This window comes from Anabrus simplex, chromosome 6, assembly GCF_040414725.1.
Source record: "Anabrus simplex isolate iqAnaSimp1 chromosome 6, ASM4041472v1, whole genome shotgun sequence".
NCBI classification, from domain to species: Eukaryota; Metazoa; Arthropoda; class Insecta; order Orthoptera; family Tettigoniidae; genus Anabrus; species Anabrus simplex.
Genome location: NC_090270.1, coordinates 95,874,702 through 95,900,133, shown reverse-complemented (window position 1 = coordinate 95,900,133; position 25,432 = coordinate 95,874,702). Strand labels below are relative to the sequence as shown.

Genomic DNA, 25,432 nt, shown 5'->3' with positions numbered 1-25,432 from the left:
CACGGAAAACCAATTCCAGCATGTCGGAGAGTGGGATTTTGAAACAGTTATCTTTGCATTTATGTTACCTGAAGCTGAATGCATACAGTTCCAGTCCTTAAAACTAGTCTTAAACTGTAACACAGCCGGGAATCGAAACTGGACCAACTGGGTGGTAAGCTACTCTGCTAACCTCTATATAACATGGAAATGCACAAATGACAAACAATTTAATTAATAACGTTCCTTCTCCTTCCTCTTCCTGTCTTTTCCTATTACCTGGGATCTGCATTTTGTATGGAATTGGCCAAGAATTACCACCGGATGGCATTCCTGACGCCAACCCCACGTGGAGGGATATATTCACTATTGCATATTTTTGTGGTCGTTTGTAGTATGATAAAAGCAAAACGAAGTCATCTCAGACTAGACCATGAAGGCCCTTGGAGGGGTGAAAGGTAAAGGCTTCCACTATCCGTAACCTCGGCGCCTGGTGAGTTAGCTCTATGCCCGACCGCTTTTCATTCATTCATTGCCCCTTTTTTTTCTTTTACAGTCCAGGATTGGTCTTTCCCTTGGAATCAGCGAAGGATCCCACGTCTACCGCCTCAAGGGCAGTGTCCTGGAGCGTGAGACATTAGGTCAGGGATACAACTGAGGAGAAGGACCAGTACTTCACCCAGGTGGCCTCATCTGCTATGCTGAACAAGGGCGTTGTGGGAGGTGGGAATATTGGAAGGGATAGGCAAGGAAGATGGAAGGAACCGTCTGAGGCCTTAAATTAGATACCATCCCGGCATTTGACTGGAGAAGAAGTGGTAAACGACGGAAAGCCACTTCGAGGATGGCTGAGGTGGGATTCGAATTCTCCCCCCCCCCCGCCCCTCTACTCAGTTGATCTACCGAGATTGAGTGGACCCCGTTTCATACCTCATACAATTTTTCAAAAATTTCGTGGCAGAGCCGGGAATTGAACCCGAGTCCTCGGGGGTGGCAACTAATCACACTAACCACTACACCACAGAGGCCAGCCGCTTTTTCCACCATGAATTAACCTGGTACTCATTTTTGTGCAGGCTCTGTGAACCTCAGGGCTATGTGCATCTCCGGAAGTGGAAATCTAACTTTAAAATTTCTCGACTTCCTGGGAATCGAACCCACATCCTTACGGCTGAATCGAGCACACCTTTACCGCATCGGCCAGGCAGTCTTTTGGCAGTGTGATGCGTTGCATGCAAATAAATATGCGTGTTAAGAAGATAACAAAGACCCAGTCCCCGAGTTATAGGAATTAATCAGATGTGATTAAAATCCCTGGCCAAGCCGAGAATCGAGCTCAGGGCCCTCTGAGCAGAAAGCCATTACGCCGACTCAGTGAGGGAGTCGGACAGGATTCTTAACGTTGATTTAGCTTAATATTTATCTTATCTTCCTCTGTCTTTTGACACATGGTAAGGTAGACGTTCGCTGAAACAGACCCTTGCCAAATGTTCTTATCTCCATACAAATTACTGCTGTGATGTAAAATCTCCAGCGTGACATTGTCTACGAACAATTGTTTTTATATTGCGTCACTTTCCTTGTGGCTTCAGAGTGCATGCGCTGGAACAGGAGAGAGCCGATGAAAGTAAAATGATGAGCTAGAAAGTAACAACAATGTCTGCCATATGTCAAGCTACCAGCAAGGCCACTGTCCCTAGTCATTACTTATGGCTTCGCAAGAAATAATAACTATCTTCAAACTTGGTCAAGAGCGTCTAAAGTAACGTTAGTATCGTCTATTCTTCGACGTTTGAACTACGTAACAGTAACAGTGTCCAGCGAGAGTCTGGATAGATCGAAATGAATGGGATCGAGGCTACCGGTACTGGGCACCATCTAAATCCTCTATTAACACTAATCGGGGCGGTGACCTAGATGTTAGGCCCTTTTAAAAAACAAGCATCATCATTAACACTAATCACCGAGTGAGATGGCTGTGAGGTTACCGACATAGATAGGTCTTATAGCGACGATGGGACAGGAAAGGGCTAGTAGTGGGAACGAAGTTGCCGTGGCCTTAATTAAGGTACAGCCCCAGCATTTGCCTGGTGTGAAAATGAGAAACCACGGATAACCATCTTCAGGGCTGCCGACAGTGGGGTTCGAACCCACCATCTCTCGAATACTGGATACTGGCTGCACGTAAGGCGACTGCAGCTATCGAGTTCGGTGTGTGTTTCGGTTAAGGGCTCCGTGGTTGTGAAACGACGCTTCCAAGTTAAGAGACCCTAGAAAAACGAAGAGAGGAATAAAATCATGAAGTTACTTCACGTGGTCCACAGCTCGCCAAGATCGAAGAAAACAAGAAGAAGAAGAAGAAGAAGAAGAAGAAGAAGAAGAAGAAGAAGGCTCTCATGTTACTGGTCTTACGTACCTGTCGTCGCCCCTACGACTTTCGGAGACGCCCAGCCGCTGGTATTCGGCACTACAAGAATGTTCCCACTCGCGGGATAATCCACCGACACGAAAGCGGAGTTCCCAGTCACTCTCAAATACCAACGGACTGAGCCAGTTTAGAACCCGCCAACTTGGTGTCGGAACGTCTACGCTCTACCGTCTAAGCTATTTTCAATTGTTGGGTTCTGTGGCCGTGCTAGATGGGTCAACTGTCTCTCACAGGGAGAGACGGGCAGCCTACCTGGCTAGACATCGTGTTGGGGAGAATGAACCATCGAAAGCTCGGAGTATACGAAAACATAAATACGGGTGGGGACTGGTAAGAGACTGTCCTGCTGCGTTACCGTGACAATGTGCCGCAGCATAAGCCTGAATGTGGGTACAAACTGTCACCCCTATAAAATACGTAAAGACCGATTAACATATTTTAAAAAATCTTTACGGCTCTTGCGATATTGATTAATTATAGTTGTAACTAATTTATCTACTTGTCACCTTGTAACACGGATGGCTAATTATATAGCCCGAGCTTGCGCGGATCGCACCACTCCGTATCATTCCGTACCAATAGCGCGTGCACTTTTGTAAGTCATATGATTTCGTGCGGTTATAATTTACGAAGTTGATAGATTGGAGTGGCCGCGCGTATTGCCTCGCTATTGCCTCTGCATTCGGGAGACGCGTGGGTTCGAACCCCACCATTGGCTGTCCAGAGAATGTTTTTCTGTGGTTTCCCATTTTCACTTTCTGGCAAATGCCGCGACAGTTCTATTTTATAGGTCAGAGTCGATTCCTTCTACCTTCTTACCCAATTTCATTCACCATCATACATTTCATCTTCATTAGCTCCTCAAATTAGGTTGGCGTCAGGAAGGACATCCGGCTCTAAACCATGACATATACATTCACCTCACCTCATCCCCGACCCCGTCACAAGAAACGAAATTAAAGGGTAGGCAAACAAACATTATTTATGAAGTTGAAGTCTGAGAGGAGGTATGATGGCACAGTTCAATCCTATCGAATTCCTTTTAATAATGAATGCGGCAGTGTTTCAAACATCGGGTGAGTTTGAAATTTCCAACACCATGTAACTTATGTCCTAATTTTACTGTGAGTAACGGGCGAGATGGCCGTACGGTTAGGGCGCGAAGCTGTGAGCTTCCATCCGGGAGATAGTGGGTTCGAACCCCACTGTCGGCAACCCTGAAAATAGCTTTTCGTGGTGTCCCATTTTCACACCAAGCAAATTCTGGCGCTGTACCTTAATTAAGGCCACGGCCGCTTCCTTCCCAGTCCTACCCCTTTCCTATCCCATCGTCGCCATAAGACCTATCTGTGTCGCTACGACGTAAAGCAAATAGCAAAAAAATTAAAATAAATAAATACTGTGAGTACCATAATAGTATCGTTTCATTCGGCATACGAATCTTAATTTAGTGTTGCACACATCATTGGTACCGAACGAGTTGGCCGTGCTGTTAGGAGCGCGCAGCTGTGAGCTTGCATTCGGGAGATAGTTGGTTCGAACCCCACTGTCGGCAGCCTTGAAGATGGTTTTCCGTGGTTTACTATTTTCACACCAGGCAAATGCAGGGGCTGTACCTTAATCAACGCCACGGTCGCTTCCTTCCCACTCCTCGCCCATTCCTGTCCCATCATCGCCATAAGAGTCCGGCTCCATGGCTAAATGGTTAGCGTGCTGGCCTTTGGCACAGGGGCTGGGTTTATGTGCCGTCTTCATCATCATTTCATCCTCATCACGACGCGCAGGTCACCTACGGGTGTCAAATCAAAAGACCTGCATCTGGCGAGCCGAACATGTCCTTGGACACTCCCGGCACTAAAAGCCATACGCCATTTCCATTTCCATCGCCATAAGACCTGTCTGTGCTGGTGCGACGTAAAGCAAATTGTAAAATACACACACACACACACACACACACACACATATATATATATATATATATTAATAATAAACGCCGGGGCTGAATGGCTCAGACGGTTGAGGCGCTGGCCTTCTGACCCCAATTTGGCAGGTTCGATCCTGGCTCAGTCCGGTGGTATTTGAAGGTTCTTTCTCAAATACGTCAGCCATGTCGGTAGATTAACTGACGCGTAGAAGAACTCCAGAGGGAAAAATTCCGGCACATTATTATTATTATTATTATTATTATTATTATTATTATTATTATTATTATTATTATTATTATTATTATTATTATTCCGGGGTTACCCGTGGAGCAGAAAGAGATTAAAGAAGGTGCTGAGGTGAATGGGTCTATCTACAATTGCAAAATTAATTTAAAACTTAACAACATGTCAGGTACAAAGCAACCTTGAAACAAGACAAGGAAGATCCAAGATAGTGAATTTTACAGATTATGGGCTTCAAGCCCCTAGTTTTACAATTCCAGAGATACCGGATCCAGTTTACAAAACTTTAATTAAAAACACGGAATTATTTAGTTAAGGGTAGAAATCCCCTCATTCACGAGCACTTACTCCCAAAATACAATATCTAGCCTTCCAGAGGCACTCGTTCAACTTACAAAAACTTTGAAAAAGAGCAAACAGGCTCTCAGTTTTTTACTGCCCACTCGAGGCAACATTACGTCAAAATTTACAATCTCTGGCCTCTCAAGCCACCATTTACAAATAGAACTTACTTTTACAGGGTTATTTAATACCTAACCTACTGGGCCTTCATGGAAAAAGAACAGGTTAGATAACTGGCCCGAACACGAAATGAATGGAGGCGCACACTGCGCTCCGAGATAATGAAACTTAAAAACCTACAGGGCTCTATGCCGATTAAACAGGGGCTATTCCCAAACTACTGAGGTGGCTCGCTTAGAATTTACTGTTATCCATTACAGAAAGGTTGCAAAATCGCAGACACCTCAAACCAAGATGAAGGGGAGCTCGAGAGGGTAACTCACTCTCTATCCCCAATTTACAATTAAAGATTTTAGGAAGTTTTTACATTAGCCGAAAGAAAAGTTACATTTTCGAAAAGTAGGTTACATAGTAAAGATTCGGATCTTCCCCTCGGAATAATTTGCGGATTCAGCAAGAAAGGTGGAATTATGTGGCCATTACCTTGTAGATGTTCTGGCTGCCGAAGAAAGAGGCGACCCCGCCTCCTGCCTTAACGCACACACTTAGAAAGACGACGATCGATTGGCAAGGAAACATGAAAAGCCGCAGTTTACATACCCTCAGGGAAGGTTCGAGATCATTCAAGACTAATCAGGACACACCCTCTTAATTTTTATTGGCAGATTCAAAGTGAACAAGAAATGCGGGATTGGTTGAAAATTAATTATAAAAATTCGTGATTGACTAGATTCAAAACTGGCGGAAAGAAAAGGAAGTAATGCCAACCCAAAAATAAATGAACATAGATCAGTTATGGAAAACCTAGGAATATGAAACTACTTTAAATTATAAGTTCTTCCACCTTGAACCAGAGTGCATGAACATAGTTTTTAGTAGTGTCATCTGTAGAAAAATGTCCAAATTTCTTGATGTATATCAAAACAAAACAAGGAGAAATTCAGTCAGTTTAGGAAACTTCACAACACCAAAAACAATTACTTAATATTTCAGTGGTGTCATCTTCTGATAATTTCCAACTTGTTGTGTTATCAGTTTCGCCTTTTGACCGATAGAGGAGTTCATTAAGGCCCTTATTTTGAATGCGCGGCGTTGAGTTGTACCTCCCGGTAACATTATTATTATTATTATTATTATTATTATTATTATTATTATTATTATTAATGTTGTTGTTGTAACGGGAAGTACACCTCAACGCCACGCATTCAAAATTAGCTCCTTAATGAACTCCTCTATCGAACTAATGTGGAAACTACTACAACTGGACATTGGAACTTTAATCAGAAGATGTCACCACCGAAATATTGAGTAATTTTATTATTGTGAAGTTTCCTAAACTGACTTAACTTCTCCTAGTTTCGTTAGCTATACATGAAGAAGTTAGGATATTTCTCCACAGATGACATTACCAAAAAAACTATGACAATGCACCCTGGTGCTAAGTGTAAGAAGTATAATTTAAAGAAGTTTTGCATTTCTAGGTTTTTGTAACTGATTAATGCTCATTTTTGGGGGGGTTGGCAATATTTCCTTTTTCTTTCCGCCAGTTTTTGAATCTAGCCAATCCCTAATTTCTGTATTTAATTTTCAACCTATCATAGGCTTCATGTTCGATTCTGAGTGTAACTTTGAAATTGACCAATTAAATTGAGAGGGTGTGGCCGGTTTAGTCTTGAATGATCTCGAATCTTCCCTGAGGTTATATAAACTGCGACTTTTCTCATTTCTTGGCCAATTGATCATCGTCTTACTGAGTGTGTGTGTTTAAGCAGGAGGCGGGCGGCCTCTTCGTCTGCAACCAGAACATCTATAAGGTAATGGCCACATCATTTTTTTCTTTCTTGCTACCTCCGCAGTTTAACCCGAGGGAAAGGTCCGACTCTTTAGTATGTAACAACTTTTCTAAAATATAACTTTCTTCCGGCTAATGTAAAAATTTCATAAAATCTTTAACTGTAAACCGGGGATAGAGATAATATACCCTCTCGAGTCCCCTTTCATCTTGATCTGAGGTGGCTACGTTTTCCCAACCTTTCGTTTCTGTAATGTATTAAAGTTATTTCCATCCATGCCACCTCAAGTAGTTTGGGAATAGCCCCTGCTTCATCGGCTGAGAGCCCTATAGGTTTTAATATTTCATTATCTGGGAGTGCAGTACGCCTCCGCTCAGTTTGTGTTCGGGCCGTTTATTTAACCTGTTGTTTTTCGTCAAGGCCCTGTAGGTTGGGTACTAGATACCCCTGTATAACATTATCTTTCAATTTGTAAGTTGTGCCTTGATGGGCGAGTGATAGTAATTTTATGATATTGCGTTGAATAGGCTAGAAGATACTGAGAACCTCTTTGTTCTTTTTCAAAATTTTCTAAGATTTACGAACGCCTCTGGGAGGCTGGAGATTGTAATTGAGGGAGCATGTGCTCTTGAATTAAGGGGGGATTTCTGCCCTTATATAAATGATTCCTTAGTGTGAATTAAAGTTTTGGTAAACTGAATCAGGTATCGCTGACATTGTAAAATAGGGGCTTGAAGCCCAAAATTGTTAACGTTCTGGATCTCGGATTTTCCTAGTCTTGTTGTAAGATTACCTTGTACCTGATGTATTGTTATGTTCACTCAGTGAAAAATATTGTTGAGTTTGTTTTTGGAAAAGAAATATAATCTTTTAAAGTTTTAACTCAACTTTGCTATTGTAGATAGAACCATCCCCGGCACCTTCTTTCACCTCTGCGTTCCACAGATACCCCGGAACAATTATTATTATTAATATTATTATTATTATTATTATTATTATTTAAAATGTGTTTTTATTCTAAGTTTTTGTAAAGGATTGTGACCAAAGCATTCTCAAAATATTTTCTCACGCGTTTTCGAATATATAGACCTATTTGTTATCTGCGGTATACGTCATTGTGTCACGATTAGAGACTCGCCATTGAACATGATGCCGCTGTTGTACTCGGCCAAACATTTCATTGCGGACCGGCGTTGTCCATGAGAATGTCATCGCTTAAGAAACAATACCACTTAGCTAAAAGAATACAGCGAAAGGCATCGGCTCAGTATCGCGAAACTAACATGGACAAACAGTACAGAAATTATGTTCTTTCTCTAATTTACAGATTAGCTGAGCCATTTAATTACAATTCGATTCCTGCCTCTGCTACGAAATTTGAAAAGTGGTACGAGGGCTGGAATGGAATTCACTCAGCCTCGGGAGGTCAACTGAGTACAGGGGAGTTTCCCCGTGGTTTCCGACTTCTCCTCCAGGAAAATGCCGGGATGGTACCCAACTCAAGGCCACGGTCGCTTCCTTCCCTCTTCCCTATCTATCCTTTCCGTCCGGCTCCATGGCTAAATGGTTAGCGTGTTGGCCTTTGGCAACAGGGGTCCCGGGTTCGATTCCCGGCAGGGTCGGGAATTTTAACCTTAATTGGTTAATTTCGCTGGCACCGGGGCTGGGTGTATGTGTCGTCTTCATCATCAATTCATCCTCATCATGACGCGCAGGTCGCCTACGGGGGTCAAATCAAAAGACAGCATCTGGCGAGCCGAACTTGTCCTCGGACACCCCGGCACTAAAAGCCATAAGCCATTTCATTTTCATCTATCCTTTCCGATCTTCCCATTCCCTCACAAGGCCCCTGTTCAGCTTAACAGACGAGGCTGCCTGGGCGAGGAACTGGTCTTCCTTTCCAGTTGTATCTCCGACCCAAAGTCTCACGCTCCAGACACTACCCTTGAGGCGGTAGAGGTGGGACCTTCCAGAGTTGATTTTCCCCCTCGGACTCAGCGAAGGATCCCACTTCTACCGCTTCAAGGGCAGTGGAGTGTGAGAGAATTTTTTTTTTTTACAGTTGGCTTTACGTCGCACCGACACACATAGGTCTTATGGTGACGATGGGATAGGAAAGAGCTAGGAGTGGGAAGGAAGCGGTCGTGGCCTTAATTAAGGCCAGTCCCAGTTTTTGTCTAGTGTGAAAATGGGAAACCACGGAGCAACCTCTTCAGGGTTTCCGACAGTGGGATTCGAACCTACTCTCTCCAGAATGCAACCTCACAGCTGCGCGCCCCTAACCGCACGACCAACTCGCTCGGTACGTGAGACTTTGGGTCAGGGATGAAACTGGGTAGGAGGACCAGTACCTCTTAGAGGTGTTTTAAGTGACGATATAGATTGTACCCATAGAAATCTGCTATTGTACTGAATGATTCAAGTATCATACTTCTTGTTTTTTCACTGTATTATGATTGTGTTAACAAAAATAAAAAGCCGGCCCCGGAGGACCCGGGTGCGATTCCCGGCCAGAACAGGGATTTTTGCCTGGATGTGAGTGCTGGTTCGAGATCACTCAGCCTACGTGATTGCAGTTGAGGAGCTATCTGACAGTGAGATAGTAGCCCCGATCTAGAAAGCCAGGAATAACGGCCGAGAATATTCGTCGTGCTGACCACACGACACCTCGTAATCTGCAACGGTCGCTCGGGATTGGTGCGCCATGGGGCTTTATTTGGTTTGGCTTAACAAAAATAATTAATGGATAATTGGAACTGGGGGGACGTGGTTAGCTCAGTGGCTTAGCTGCTGGCTTCCCACTCGGAAGACTGAGGTTTGAATCCCGGTCGATCCTAGGTTGAGATTTTTATCTAAAATATCACGTGGTGTCAGGAGGAGCTTCCTGCCTCAAATCCCGAAAATGAGCCTGGCTGACTCTTGGGTAGGTACCGAAAATGGCTGGGATAAGCTGAAGAAGGCGTTTTAATGATAACAATAATAATTGAAACTACGCCATTCTCACACCCCTGTGTGTGGGGGCGGTAGAATAACAACCACGGTATCCCCTGCCTGTCGTAAGAGGCGACTAAAAAGGGGTTCAGGGGCTCTGAACTTTGGAGCGTGTGTTGGCGACCACGGGGCCCTCAGCTGAGTCCTGGCATTGCTTCCACTTACTTGTGCCAGGCTCCTCACTTTCATCTATCCTATCCGACCTCACTTGGTCAACTCTTGTTCTTTTCCGACCCCGACGCTATTAGGTTTGCGAGGGCTAGGGAGTCTTTCCTTTTCACGATCTTCGTGGCCCTTGTCTTCCTATGGCCGATATCTTCATTTTTCGAAGTGTCGGATCCCTTCCATTTTTTCCCTCTGATTAGTGTTATATAGAGGATGGTTGCCTAGTTGTACTTCCTCTTAAAACAATAATCACCACCACCACTACGCCATTCTCACTCATAATAAGGAAAAGAGCAAAATAAAACCAGACCGTATGACTATTGTTTCTAGTGGTGGTTGTGGTGGTGGAACGATTCTACGGCAAACAAAGGAATTATCTGAATGGGCAGATTTGGCAGAGACGGAAAGGATCGAACATAAACAGACCATGCCGGATATTTCATACTTGGTTACAGCACATAATACTGCTTCACAGAAATGTCCGGTGGTATGCCGATATAGCCGGTCGTCAGACTATTCCTGTTTAACCTATAGACTTCATACTGGGTATGCAGGGCTCTAGGACAAGAGGAGTGGAGAATACCGCGGGCCTGTGAAAAAATAGCAACAAAGGAAAACAATACGGAGGCGATATTCCATCCGCGGATCAGGAGCTGTGAAGCGGAGTGCTTGCTCGTTGCGCTACGCCTTCGCTATGGTAATGTGTCACGTGTTGGTCTTGTGAAGTACTCTGGAAATATTAATAATGTTAATGGTTTCTTTACGTCCCGCTAACTACTTTTATTACCGAGTGTGTTGGCCGTGCGGTTATGTGTGCGTACCTGTCAGCTTACATTCACGAGATAGTGGGTTCGAACCCCAGTGCCGGCAGCTCCGAAGATGGTTTTCCGTGGTTTTCCATTTTCACATCAGGTAAATGCTGGAGCTGTACCTTAATTATTTTGCTAGTGGCTTTACGTCGCACCGACACAGATAGGTCTAATGGCGACGATGAGATAGGAAAGGCCTAGGAGTTGGAAGGAAGCGGCCGTGGCCTTAATTAAGGTACAGCCCCAGCATCTGCCTGGTGTGAAAATGGGAAACCACGGGAAACCACCTTCAGGGCTGCCGACAGTGGGATTAGAACCCACTATCTCCCGAATACTGGATACTGGCCGCACTTAAGCAACTGCAGCTATCGAGCTCGGTGGGGAATATTGGAAGGGATAGGCAAGGAAGAGGGAAGGAAGCGGCCGTGTCTTCAGTTAGGTACCATCTCGGCGTTTGCGTGGAGAAGAAGTTGGAAACCACGGAAAACCACTTCGGGAAGGCTGAAGTGGGAATCGATTCCCCTCTACTCATTGACCTCCCGAAGCTGAGTGGACCACATTCTAGTCCTTGTACCACTTTACAAATTTTCGTAGCAGAGCTGGGAATAAAACCCGGGCCTCCGGCGTGGCAGCTAATCATACTAACCACTACACCACAGAGGCGCACTTCTCGTTATATTACTAGATAAAATGTGCCCCTTTCCTTCGTTCGTGCTTATACTAGATACTTTTACCTAATTTAATTATCCCTTGACCGGGCGAGTTGGCCGTGCGGTTAGGAGCTGGCAGCTGTGAGCTTGCATCCGGGAGATAGTGGGTTCGAATCCCACTGTCGGCAGCCCTGAAGATGGGTTTCCGTGGTTTCCCATTTTCTCACCAGGCTGGACCTTAATTAAGGTTACGGTCGCTTCGTTCCCAGTCCTAGGTCTTTCCTATCCCATCGTCGCCATATGACCTTTCTGTGTCGGTGCGACGTAAAGAAAATAGCAAAAACAAAAAAACAAAAAATCCCTTGTTGCCATCGCACTGCTATAGTGGCGTGTGGTCTTTCAAGTTGACATCCATGGGTGGCTTGCGCAGAAGTGAGAATGGGGCCCTTTCTAGGTTGAGATCTGATGTTGAAGACGGCACAAACACTCAGTCCTCGAGACAGAGGAAATAATCAATGAAGGTTATCTCCGATTTCCGACCCGGCCGAGATTCGAATCTGGAATCCTTTGGATGTTAATCAGTTACCCACGGAGACGAACATCGCACGGCTGTATAACATACGTTCAAGAATAGCGACAGTGACTAATCACCTGTTATTTAAATCAGCTGTAAATGTTTATTTTCTCTTTTTTTCATTTAATTTTATGACTCGGGTTGCTCTATAAAGCCATCGGATCATCGAGACAAGGACTCACTCTACACGGTAGTGGTGGTGATTGTTATTTTAAGGGGAAAAGTATTATTATTATTATTATTATTATTATTATTATTATTATTATTATTATTATTATTATTATTATTATTATTTACAACTTGCTTTACGTTGCACCGATACAGATAGATATTATGACGACGATGGGATAGGAAAGAGCTAGGAGTGGGAAGGAAGCGGCCGTGGCCTTAATTAAGGTACATCCCCAGCATTTGCCTGGCGTGAAAATGGGACACTACATGGAAAATCATCTTCAGGGCTGTCGGCAGTGAGGCTTGATCCCACTATCTCCCGGATGCAAGATCACAGCAGCGCAGCCCTAACCGCATGGCCAACTCGCCCGGTACGGGACAAAACGACAGAATTATAAATGCTTCACAAAATCATCCATGTTATCCAGGGTAACCCCAGTCAATTGTCTACATGTTACGGACCGAGAATTATGTACACAAATACTATCACGGAAGGCATATCGTTATATTACCTTGAGACCTACTAACGCGAGTTGTTAGAAGAATACATTTGAGCTATTACCAAGCCTAGAGGGTGGATTAAATTGCAAATGATATAAATAGACATTGCTAACGAATAATTTGCCGCGCTGAGTGGCTCAGACGGCTGGCTTTCTGACGCCAACTTGGCAGGTTAGATCGTGGTTCAGTCGTGTGATATATGAAGGTGGTCAAATACGTCAGCCTCGCGTCGGTAGATTCACTGGCACTTAAGAGAACTCCCGGGGGACTAAATTCCGGCACCTAGGCGTCTCCGAAAACTGTAAAAGTAGTTAGTGGGACGTAAAACTAATAACGTTATTATTATTCTCGAATAATAAAACTCCCGTCTTACAGTCAAAAAGGCCAAATAATACGATTGGAGGTGTAGTTACATTGGTCACCTCTGATTAGGTGGTTAAAAGTAGTAATCTGGAAAATCAAGGCACTTCATAGACTGTATGAGTCAAATACTTTGTTCTCTTTTCGGTATAACTTACCTCAGTCTAGGAAAATGTGATAAAGGAAATGTTTCTTTCCGAAGTTAGTACCGATATTTAGAGTTCAGATTCACTTCTTAGTTTGTTAGACTGGCATAAGTGGATTTAATAGCTTCTCAAATAATGTAAATGAAGTGAAACACTTTTATTGCTAAGCCACAACTACATTTCCTTTCTGTAAGCTTTCTCTTGCGGGTTAAGATAGAAAAATGAGAAGCCGGATGTAATGAGACCCATGAGACATACAAGCGTCGGAGGTGGTTATGCAGGAAGTTATAACTCGAAGTGTTCGACTTGATTCTATCTCCTATTCCACTCTTCCTAGTACTCTTTCTACCTTTTTACTCTATGAAGAGTTCATTTTAGCATTTCATATCTCTTGAGAGTGACATTGAATAATCTTCTCTCAATTTGTTTCGATGGTTCTATGTTTCCTTCCATGTAAAATGTTGCTTTTGGCTAAATATGTGTAAAAAACGACTCCCCTCTACGCCTTTATCAACAAAACATGTTCTCAGACTCATATTGGTAGTTATTAATTGTAACTGACCACCTTTCCCATGTATGAAGTTTGCGTTCGATTCCCGACTTAGCCAAAGACCTCGTGAGTGCAATGTGTAGTAGTCTGATGTGATAGACAACGAACCCGGTCGTGAATGCTTGTGTGTCTGAAACAAAAGGAACACAAAAGATAAACCTCAATAATTTTAAAATTACTGTGCTCTACTAATAAGTTCTTCTTCTTCTTCTTAATCTGTTTACCTCCAGGGTCGGTTTTTCCCTCGGACTCAGCGAGGGATCCCACCTCTAACGCCTCAAGAGCAGTGTCCTGGAGCTTCAGACTTTGGGTCGGGGGATACAACTGGGGAGAATGACCAGTACCACCCCAGGCAGCCTCACCTGATATGCTGAACAGGGGCCTTGTGGAGAGATGGGAAGATTGGAAGGGACAGACAAGGAAGAGGGAAGGAAGCGGCCGTGGCCTTAAGTTAGGTACCATTCCGGCATTTGCCTGGAGGAGAAGTGGGAAACCACGGAAAACCACTTCCAGGATGGCTGAGGTGGGAATCGAACCCACCTCTTCTCAGTTGACCGCCCGAAGCTGAGTGGACCCCGTTCCAGCCCTCGTACCACTTTTCAAATTTCGTGGCTGAGCCGGGAATCGAACTCGGGCCTCCGGGGGTGGCAGCTAATCACGCAAACCACTACACCACACAGGCGGACTATTGTTCGTTGCTAAGTATTAAATGTGTTTACTTACTTTCATTGCATGCCGATGTTAGAGTCACAACTACACTGCAAGCCATCTGTTCGTTCGCATTTTCAGGATTTTCAACTTGCGTGGAACATTTACCCAGCCACAAGCCCTTCAAACTCCATTTAATACACTTGACATCACCGAGTGAGTGGCCGTGAGGATTGGGGCACGTTGCTGGGAGAGATAGTGGGTTCGAATCCTACGTTACTTTTTTTTACTTTACGTCGCACCGACACAGATAGGCCTTATGGCGACGATGGGATAGAAAAGGGCTAGGATTGGGAAGGAAGTGGCCGTGGCCTTAATTAAGGTACAGCCCCAGCATTTGCCTGGTGTGAAAATGGGAAACCACGGATCAGGAGTCTCGACAGTGGGGCTCGAACCCACTATCTGCCAGATGCAAAATCACAGCTGCGCGCACGACCAACTCACCCGGTCTCTTTACATCTAGCTCTAACACCAGTTTTACCTAATAATCTGGCTAGGTTTTTTTTCTTCTTCAAAATATACCTAATCGTCGCCATAAGACCTATCTGTGTCGGTGCGACGTAAAGCCCGTAGCAAAAAAAAAAAAAAAAAAAAAAAAAAAAAAACAATACCTATACAAGGTCACGTTTACGACCTGCTGACATTCCTTTGAGAAATTATCAGCACCACACCAGTTTGAAAACCCCAATCAATTAAACTGACTGCCTCTTTCTACATTGTTGGACTGGTATTTTTGAAATGATGAATTATGATTTAAATAATAAAAATAAATTTGACCTAAATCATGATTAAATCACAATCGAACCAGGTCGTCGCCATATTACATTTCCACTTGTAATTTATAAGTTATTATTATTATTATTATTATTTTTATTATTATTATTATTATTATTATTATTATTATTATTATTATTAGACTATTATTCTTTTTACACTCCAGGGTTGGTTTTTCCCTCGGCTCATCCAGGAATCCTACCTCCACCGCCTCAAGGGCAGTGTCCTGGAGCGTGAGACATTGGATCGGGGGATACAACTGGGAAGAATGACCAGTACCTCGCCCAGGTGGCCTCACCTGCTATGCTGAACAGGGACCTTGTTGGGGGATGGAAAGATTGGAAGGGATAGACAAGGAACAGGGAAGGAAGCGACTGTGGCGTTAAGTTAGGTACCATCCCGGCATTTGCCAGGAGGAGAAGTGGGAAACCACAGAAAACCAATTCGAGGATGGCCGAGGTGGGAATCGAAGCCACCTCTACTCATTTGACCTTCCGAGGCTGAGTGGACTCCGTTCCAGCCTTCGTACCACTTTTCAAATTTTGTGGCAGAGCCGGGAATCGAACCCGGGCCTCTGGGGGTGGCAGCTAATCACGCTAACTACTACACCACAGGGGCGGACATTATTATTATTTCTTCGTTATTCCCGATTTAAAGAGGGCGTTTGAGCTTGTTAGCTTGGTCTGACGGCTTCTTCTTCTCCTTCATCTTCTTTTTCTTCATGATCTTCAAAAATCTCTTCATGAATTCGCCGTGATGTTTTTTCCGTTCTTCTGTCCAGTGTTTTCCAGTGATCTTTCGGTTTTTCCACGAGTCTGTAATTTTCAACTAGAATTATATAGACTACATTTGTTTATGGTATCGTCTGTAGCGTTTATTTCCTGTAAATCCTGCTTAATTTCTTCGAACCAGTTGATCTTGACCTTCTTTGAATTAATTATAGTTAATAGTTTTTTTTAGCAAATCTATTACTGTCCATTCTACAGATGTGACCATAGAATTTCAGCGTCTCCTACGTACGGCATAAGTAAACTTAAGGTTTTTGTTGCTGTGTACAAGTCTGTAATTTTTCTTTTAATCCATATGGCATTTAAATGAGTGGGACCATATATTGCCCAAATAATTTTTCGTTCTTGCTTTCCTGTGTCATCAATAGAGTGGCGTTCGGCTCCATGGCTAAATGGTTAGCGTGCTGGCCTTTGGTTACAGGGGTTCTGGTTTCGATACCCGGCAAGGTCGGGAATTTTAACCATCATTGGTTAATTTCCCTGGCACGGGGGCAGGGTGTGTGTGTTGTCTTCATCATCATTTCATCCTCATCACGACGCGCAGGTTGCCTACGGGAGTCAAATCGAAAGACCTGCACCTGGCGAGCCGAACCCGTCCTGGGATCTCCAGACACTAAAAGCCATACGCCATTTCAATAGAGTGGCCACCTAGTGATGTAGTTTCAGAAGCATATAATGCTTCCGGCAAAATTCTGTCCTGTAATGGCGAAGTTTCGCATTACGCGATATCACTCTTTTATTGTAGTGATTCCATGTTACTCTATTTTATTCATATAAGATGCACGCTACCATAGGAACTGAGCTGAGGTGACTTTTAAGCGTAACTTTTGTCATAAAATTTACTAAAAGGCTTTTTCAAGTTGTCTAACTACAGGGAGGAGTTCAAAATTTTCCTTTCAATAACTCGAGGTGGAAAAACCTTCGAAACAAACTAATGCCTTATTATACACACAGTGTCCTCGCTGCTAGCTCAAGGTTACTACAGCCGGAAAGCAGTGTACAATTTCTGTCAACGCATGCATTCCTTACCTCGCTCTGACTAACTGTGTAACACACAGATACAACCTCAAAGACAGTGTTCTAAAGAGTTATACTTTCGGTTAGAAAATAAAACTAGTACCTTACCTAAGCGACTTTACCTGTTATGCAGAACAAGGATCGAACCTGCTACGTTAACAAAGAATGGGGATTTTAAATCACAGTATACGCGATCTGAAGTAAGATAAATCTGTCGTAGCGGGTTTTATAACCGGATGTCCTAGTAAAACCCGGTGGCGGCACATAGCCTACTCCTGTTGAAGGAGCCTGCACAAGGCTTAACGTCCCCATCCGACAGATCAATCACCATCAACATCTTGTACCAACAATCATTCTCGCTACTCCTATCATGTCTGTTACTTCTAACTTAATATGGAGATAGCGGGTTCGAACCCCTACTGTCGGTAGTTCTAAAAATAGCAAATGCTAGGGGGTAGCTAGCTGCTCCTAGCCCTTTCCTGTGTTGTCTTCCTGTCAACATGTAATTACATGAAATATAAGGATCTGCCTGGATGCCCTTCCTGACGACAAAAGGTAATACGTTGCCAGGATTTTAATCGCGGTATCCATCATTTTATTTCTGTAAATATCTGATTTGCGTGTATGCTGGGAAAAGGTCAAGTGCATTTTTTGCTGAGATAACATGCCACTTCCGTTCACCTTTAAGCAAGCCATAGCAGAAACTCACAGTACTGCTCCCATTTGGTCTTACAACTTGGAGGAGACAACATGCATATAAAAAAATTTATGATTTATTTTTCATCCTCCCGTTTTTTAACATGTAAGTATGTCAGGTGTAGTATCTCGCAACATTCTTGTCCGTGTGATTCGAAAAAGAGTAACGTGTATGCGTATATCAGTGTTCTGGTCGATAACCCGTATTTGCAATTACTAAGCGAGTGACCGAGCGAGTTGGCTACGCGGTGTGCGTTTTTTATTTTCGCATGACATATATCAGTGTTCTAGGCGATAACCCGTGTATTTGCGCAAATCATTGAAGTGCGGTATGTGTAACCGAGTGAGTTAGCTACGCAGTATGGTTTTTTTGATTTTCACACAAGACAAGGCAAATCATTTGAAGTTGTATGTTTGATATATTCATATTATCGTTTACTGAGCGAGTTAGATACGCAGTATGGTTTCTTCTGTAGTTTTTATTTTCGCACTAGGCAAATCATTGAAGTTGTACTTTCGCTATATCGTTTACTGAGCGAGTTAGCTACGCGATATGTACACAGTGTGTTTCTATAGTTTTTGATTTTCGTACTAGGCAAATCATTGAAGTTGTACTTTGCTGTATCGTTTACTGAGCGAGATAGCTACGCGATATGTGCACAGTGTGTTTCCGTAGATTTTTATTTTTACACTGGGCAAATCATTGAAGTTGTACTTTTGCTCTGAACACATCAAACAATGTTCTAATCACATGTTGAAGTTAACGACATCGAGTACAGTGTTCGATTCTAGTCATGTTATGTTTCAATCTGATCTTCTTAGAACAAAGGTACTCCCTGACATGTTCTAAACACATGTTGTATCGTGTTTGATTCTAGTCTTGATCACTTATTTAGTGATCTGAACACATCAAACAATGTTCTAATCACATGTTGAAGTTAACGACATCGAGTACAGTGTTCGATTCTAGTTTTGTTATGTTTCAATTTGATCTTCTTAAAACAAAGGTATCCCCTGACATGTTCTAAGCACATGTTGTATCGAGTACAGTGTTCGATTCTAGTCTTGATCACTTATGTAGTGTTCTGCACATCAAACAATGTTCTAATCACATGTTGAAGTTAACAACAACCAGTACAGTGTTCGATTTTAGTCTTGTTATGTTTATTTTGTAATCCGCAAGTCTAAACATGCACAATAATGTTATCGCTGCACACTCTTGCCTTCGCGATGCATGTTCGATAGAGCTATGCCTTGACAGAGAATGAGGAGCAAGTAGGGGAGGAGGAGGAGGAGGAGGTGGAGGAGGTATCCATAACAGCCACCGCCGTACTAGCCTCTGAGCGCTAATTAACGTCGGAAAGGGCATCTTGTCGTAAACTAAGGATAGTCTCCTTCAATATAGTAGATGAGAGATTAGGTTCACGTATGCACGAAAGTTTTACTGTTTAATGATGATAGCTAACGGAATTTTTCAAATTATCCGCCACCATATTTCAAAGGTATGTAGCTAAATATAGCAGTACGGTGCCCTGCTGATTAAAGATGGCAGCTTGTCAATAAAACACATTGCCCTCCACCACATGTTAAAGGTGGCAGCACGATCCTTTGTTGATTAAAGATGACCGCAGCTGCACGTGGAATATATTTTAACTTGCCCATTACTACGATAAAGATAGCAGCACGGTGCTCTGTTGATTGAAGATGGCAGCTTGTCAAAAGAGCACAAAGAATTTCAAATTGTCGCCACCACATTTCATAGGTATGTAGCTAAAGATAGCAGCACGGTGCTCTCTTGATTAAAGATGACAGCTGTCAAAAAAGCACATGGAATTTAAATTACCCACCACCACATGTCAAAGGTAGTAGCTAAAGATGGGAGCACGATGCTCTGTTGATTAAAGATGGCTGCTGTCAGCTGTCAAAACAGGCACGTGGGTATGTTTCCAAACAAGAGCACGTGGGAATTGCCGCCACCACATTTCAAGGGTAGTAGCTTAAGATAGCAGCACTGAGGTTTGTGATGCAGGATGGTGGATGACAGCTGTCAAAAAAGCACGTGCAATTTTTCAAATTACCCGCAGAGCCGTAATGAGGGCAGCACTGAGTTTAGCGATGCAAGATGGCGGATGACGTCGGTCGAAAAAGCACATGGAATTTAAATTACCCACCACCACATTTCAATGGTATGTAGCTAAAGAGGGCAGCACAATGCTCTGTTCATTAAAGATGGCCGCTGTCAAAAAGCACGTGGGTTTGTTAAGCGCGTGGAAATTGCCGCCACTACATTACAAAGGTAGTGCCGTAAGGAGGGCAGCACTAATGTTAGCGATGCAAGATGGTGGATGACAGCTGTCAAAACATTACGTGGAGTTTAAATTACCCGCAGTGCCGTAAAGAGGGAAGCACCAAGGTTAGCGATGCAAGATGGCGGATGACAGCTGTCAAAAAATCACGTGGCTTTTAAATTACCCGCAGTGCCATAAAGAGGGCTGAACTGAGGTTAGCGATGCAAGATGGCGGATGACAACTGTCAAAAAGCACGTAGTTGTCAAAAAAGCACGTGGCTTTGTTTACACACAAGAGCACGTGGATTTTTTCAAATTGCACACTACCACATGCATAAGGTGGCAACAGTGAGGTTTAGTGCCGTCAAGATAGCAGCACTGAGGTTAGCGATGCGTTGTTGTTTAAAGATAGCCGCTTGACAGCTATCAAAAATCACGTGGCTTTGTTTACAAATTCAAATCTCGCGCTAGTGAGGTTTAGTGCCCTGAAGATGGCAGCACTGAGGTTTAGGCCCGTCAAGATGGCAGCACTGAGGTTAGCGATGCGTTGTTGTTTAAAGATGGCGGATGACAGCTGTCAAAAAGCACGTGGCTTTGTTTACAAATTCAAATCTCGCGCCAAAATTCAAATCTCCCGCCAAAATTCATTTTTTTCCGGGGGAGGTGGAGGCCTCTTCCGAGAGCCGGAGGCGGAGGTGGCCGCCGAACTGTCCCCTTTCATCTACTACTACTACTATTATTATTATTATTATTATTATTATTATTATTATTATTATTATTATTATTATTATTATTTTACAGCGGTCGTACCCATCATTCACTGGTTAATTAGCTTCCTCTGGAGATCAGTGGTGGTGTCCGACCTATAATCACGGGTTCGATTCCAACCAACAAAAGAAAACACTAAACCTGAAAGATGGCATTTCATTATAGAAATCTATATATATAAAATAACTTGTCCTGACTGACTGACTGACTGACTGACTGATTCATCATCGCAGAGCCAAAACTACTGGACGTAAAGAAGTGAAATTTTGGGGATATATTCATATTAAGGTAGGTGCTCGCTAAGAGAGGATTTTTGGATATTCCTTCGCTAAGGGGGTGAAAAGAGGGGTGAAATTTTAAAATGAGTGTGTCTATATCTCGAAAGTTTAAAAGTTTACAGATGTAAAAATTGGTATTTAGAATCTTCTTTAAAAATAAGGAAACACGTATTTTTTTGTTTTCAGAAAATCCCAATAGGAGGGGTGAAAAGGGGTGAAAATGAGGAAAATGGGTTGAATGCCCTTAATCAGGATACCAGTACTTATATCTCAGAAACTGAAGATATTACAGACCTGAAAATTGGTACTTTTGATCTCTTTTAAAAATAAAAAAACACGTATTTTTTGGTTTTTGGAAAATCCAATTAATGGGAGGGTGAATAGGGGGTGAATTTTTAAAATGAGTGGATCTATATCTCCAAACTTTTAAAGTTTGCAGATGTAAAAATTGGTATTTAGAATCTTCATTAAACATAAAGAAACAATTATTTTTTTGTTTTCGGAAAATCGCAATAGGAGGGGTGAAAAGGGGTGAAAAAGAGGTTGTATGCCTTTGATGAGGCTACTTATATTTCAGAAACTGAGGATATTACAGACCTGAAAATTGGTGTTTGGGATCTCCTTTCAAAATAAAGAAACACGTATTTTTTTGTTTTTGGAAAATCCAGTAAATGGGGGGGTGAAAAGGGGGTGATTTTTTAAAATGAGTGTATCTATATCTCAAAACTGTTACAGTTTATAGATGTAAAAATTGGTATTTAGAATCTCCTTTAAAAATAAAGAAACACGTATTCTTTTGTTTTCGGAAAATCCCAATAGGAAGGGTGTAAAAGGGCGAATAATGGGTTGAATGCCTTTAATGAGGCTACTTATATTTCAGAACCTGAAGATATTACAGACCTGAAAATTGGTATTTGGGATCTACTTTAAATGTAAAGAAACACGTATTTTTTCGTTTTTGGAAAATCCAAATATTGAGGGGTGAAAAGGGGGGTGAATTTTTAAAAATGAATGTGTCTACATCTTAAAACTTTAAAATTTACAGATGTAAAAATTGGTAGTTAGAATCTCCTCTAAAAATAAAAGAACACGTATTTTTTTGTTTCCTGTAAATCCCAATAGGAGGGGTGTAAAAGGGTGAAAAATGGGTTGAATGCCTTTAATGAGGATACATATATCTCAGAAACGGAAGATATTACAGAACTGAAAATTTGTATATGGGATCTCCTTTAAAAATAAAGAAACACGTATTTTTTTAGTTTTTGGAAAATCCTATTAATGGCGGTTAAACAGAATTGACAAATTGTGGTAAATTTTTGAAAGATTATCTTGGAAACGTAAAATGTTACAGACGTAAAAAGTGGGTGTTTGGAATCTCCTGTAAATGTAAAGAAACATAGGTGATTTGTTTTTGGAAACTCCATTTAAGGGGAACCCAAAAAGGGTGAAATTTTAAAATGAGAATTTTTACAGTATATCTAAAAAAACTTAACATGTTACAGAAGTGAAAAATGGTATTTTTATTTCTATTAAACCTAAAGAAACGTGTATTTTTAATTTTCGGAAATACCACTTGGGTGGAGGGGGGGTGAAAGTGACTGAACATAGTGTTGAATTCTTTTAATTAGGCTACTGATATCTTAAAAATGAAGATGTTACAGACGTGAAATTTGATATTTGCAATCTGCTTTAAAAGTAAAGAAACACGTATTCTCGGAAAATCCAATGAAGCGGGGGGAGGGGGTGAAAGAATTGAAAAATTAATTGACTTTAATTGTATGAGAATATATACATCTAATAAAAACTAAAGTTGTTACAGACGTGAAAATTCGTATTTGGATCTCCTTTAAAAACGAAGAAAAACGCGTTTTGGGGGGGAAACCATCTTGGGGGGGCGGGAGTGTAAAGGAGTTGAATTCCTTTCATGAGGACACATAAATCAAAAAGTGAAGAAGTTAGAGTCGTGATAATTGGTATTTAGAAGATCCTTCACTATTAAAGAAACAAGTATTTTTTGCGGGAAAATTCACTAAGGGGGGGGGGGAGTAGTTTGAAATGAAGTGACAAAAGTAAATTATATTTATGGGGATACTTATATCTCAAAACTGAAGGTAATAGACGTGAACATTGGTGTTTGGAATCTCCCTTAAACATAAAGAAACACGCGTTCTTTTAATTTGGGGGGGGGGGGAGGTTGGCAGTAAAAACTAACGGCGGTGGGGGTGTAAAAGGAGGTGAGACCAATTGATTTTACTGTTCTTAATGTACTTATAAGGATCCTCCGTTGCTCAGGCGGCAGCGCGCCGGCCTCTCACAGCTGGGGTTCCGTGGTTCAAATCCCGGTCACTCCATGTGACATTCGTGCTGGACAAAACGGAGGCGGGACAGGTTTTTCTCCGGATACTCCGGTTTTCCCTGTCATCATTTATCCCAGCAAGACATAATAATAATAATAATAAGAAGAAGAAGAATAACATTAATAATAATAATAATAATAATAATAATAATAATAATAATAATAATAATAATAATGTTCCGGACCGTCGTCAAATGTGCGGACCGCGCTGGAAACGGCTCCTGGACGGGTAATGACTTAGAATGCAGTCCGGCCGCGGGTTCAGTGTCGCCAAAGCACCCAATATGACACCACGCCGGATCTCCTGAAGGATTTTATCCAGATTAAAAATGATTAAAATAAAATACGGTCTGGCAAAGATTTACGGACCCAACTGACCGGGAAGAATACCTGAGCCTAGCCCGGGAAGTACGAAATCTATTGCTGGAAAGGAAGATTGAAAAATGGGAGGAAACGTGGCGTAATCTAATAGAAAACGAGTCAGATCGGGAATATTGGTGGATTCTCGCTGAAAACGTGTCAGACCGCGAATTTCGGCGGATTATATATCTAAAACAATAAGCATTCAATTACAAATTTCAGTATAATACCGTAGCGAAGCACGGGTACCTTGCTAGTCTACCAATAAAAATAAAACTCTATTGCTCGTCTAACAGCAGTCCTGCAGTTTCTTCCTACAAGGACGTAGAAGTAGACGGGAGTGAGGGAATACCCGCACTCTCTTTTCTATATCAAGTCAGATGTATGAGGTGAGGAAGTATATACGATGAGTAACGCATGGTTGATAGTTAGCAGTGGCGATCTGACGGACCGAAGCCTAGCACACCTATCCTCCGCCGGTCCCCGCTCCTATCCGATATCCAGCAGCAAGCCGTTTGAGGCGAGTCGAGGGGAGAGGGGCGAGAGTCTGGGCTGAAATATCAGTCTCCGATGCCTTGCTCTCAGAAATATGTGCGACGATTTTTCTTCACTGCTTTCAACTTTTGTAAATGGAACAATGTTTCAGATGCTTACATTATAATGTACTTTAGATTTCCATCATTCTCAACTGGGATTTGGACTTCACTGATAGCCTTGGTAACCCTCAGTATATGCCACTGTTATTATTATTATCATCAAAAGCTGGGTCATTGTGTCGAAATCTCTTAGCCTAGGCTCATATAACTCTCCACTACCTGACGAATTATTGACAAAATCATCGTCAATTCCTTCTAAAAACACGTCACTATCACCTTCGCCATCCAGATCAAACAAACAATTACGAATTTTACTACTTACTGACAATTCACTCATTTTGCGCCACGAAAGCTAATGCACATCGGACAACCACAACAAGCACAACAGAATGATCGTCTGCAATGCGTTCTCGTTTGTTTTGTTTTTTTCACGTGTATAGCGCACACCTTCTCACACTAAACTACTTCAGAATTGTGCTTTATTTATAGAGTAGAGTTTCCTCTTCAACATGATGCAAGATATGTCATAAATATGTTGAATGTCAAGGCGCTATCTCGAAATTAGTCAGCGCTGGCGTAATGCATCTCGATAGCGACTCTGACGGTTGAGCAACAGAGAAATTAATCGCGATCGCGACGACGGTTGTAGGACATTTCGTACCACCGGACATTCCGTACCACTTGACCGGCTGATTACCTGCGAAGTGTCAGTTAAATATTTAGGAGAGGTCATTCCGTACCACTTGAAAGAGAATGGAAGTATTACGAAGTAAAAACGATTTCCTAATGAATGTATTCATTTGTATATTCATTGTTCACTACTGGCGCAAAAGCCTCCGCACGGTGTGACCACTGCTGATGTTAACCATCCGTCGGGTGCAACTGACCTGATTGGTGCACGTGTTAATTTTTATCTCGTATTCGCCATTCGCGGGGACCTACCTACATCCACCTTTCAGTAGTTTCCTGTTTGCACGTAATCTTCAAGCCCATATCAGCCAGTTCACCAGAATCTTTTATTTTACCTACTTGATAATGAAATAATGCATTAGTTTA

The 25,432-nt window shown here is 42.4% G+C and overlaps 1 protein-coding gene across 1 annotated transcript in view; it reads right to left on the bottom strand.

The window, feature by feature from the left end:
- LOC136875477 (clavesin-2) overlaps positions 1 to 24,831 on the bottom strand; it is a 241,549-nt gene extending 216,718 nt beyond the window's left edge. Inside the window, exon 1 of the mRNA XM_067149023.2 lies at positions 24,699 to 24,831. Coding sequence (XP_067005124.1) covers positions 24,699 to 24,713 — 15 coding nt within the window. The 5' untranslated portion in view covers positions 24,714 to 24,831. The remainder of the gene's footprint in view (positions 1 to 24,698) is intronic.
- Between the last annotated feature and the right edge of the window lie 601 nt (positions 24,832 to 25,432).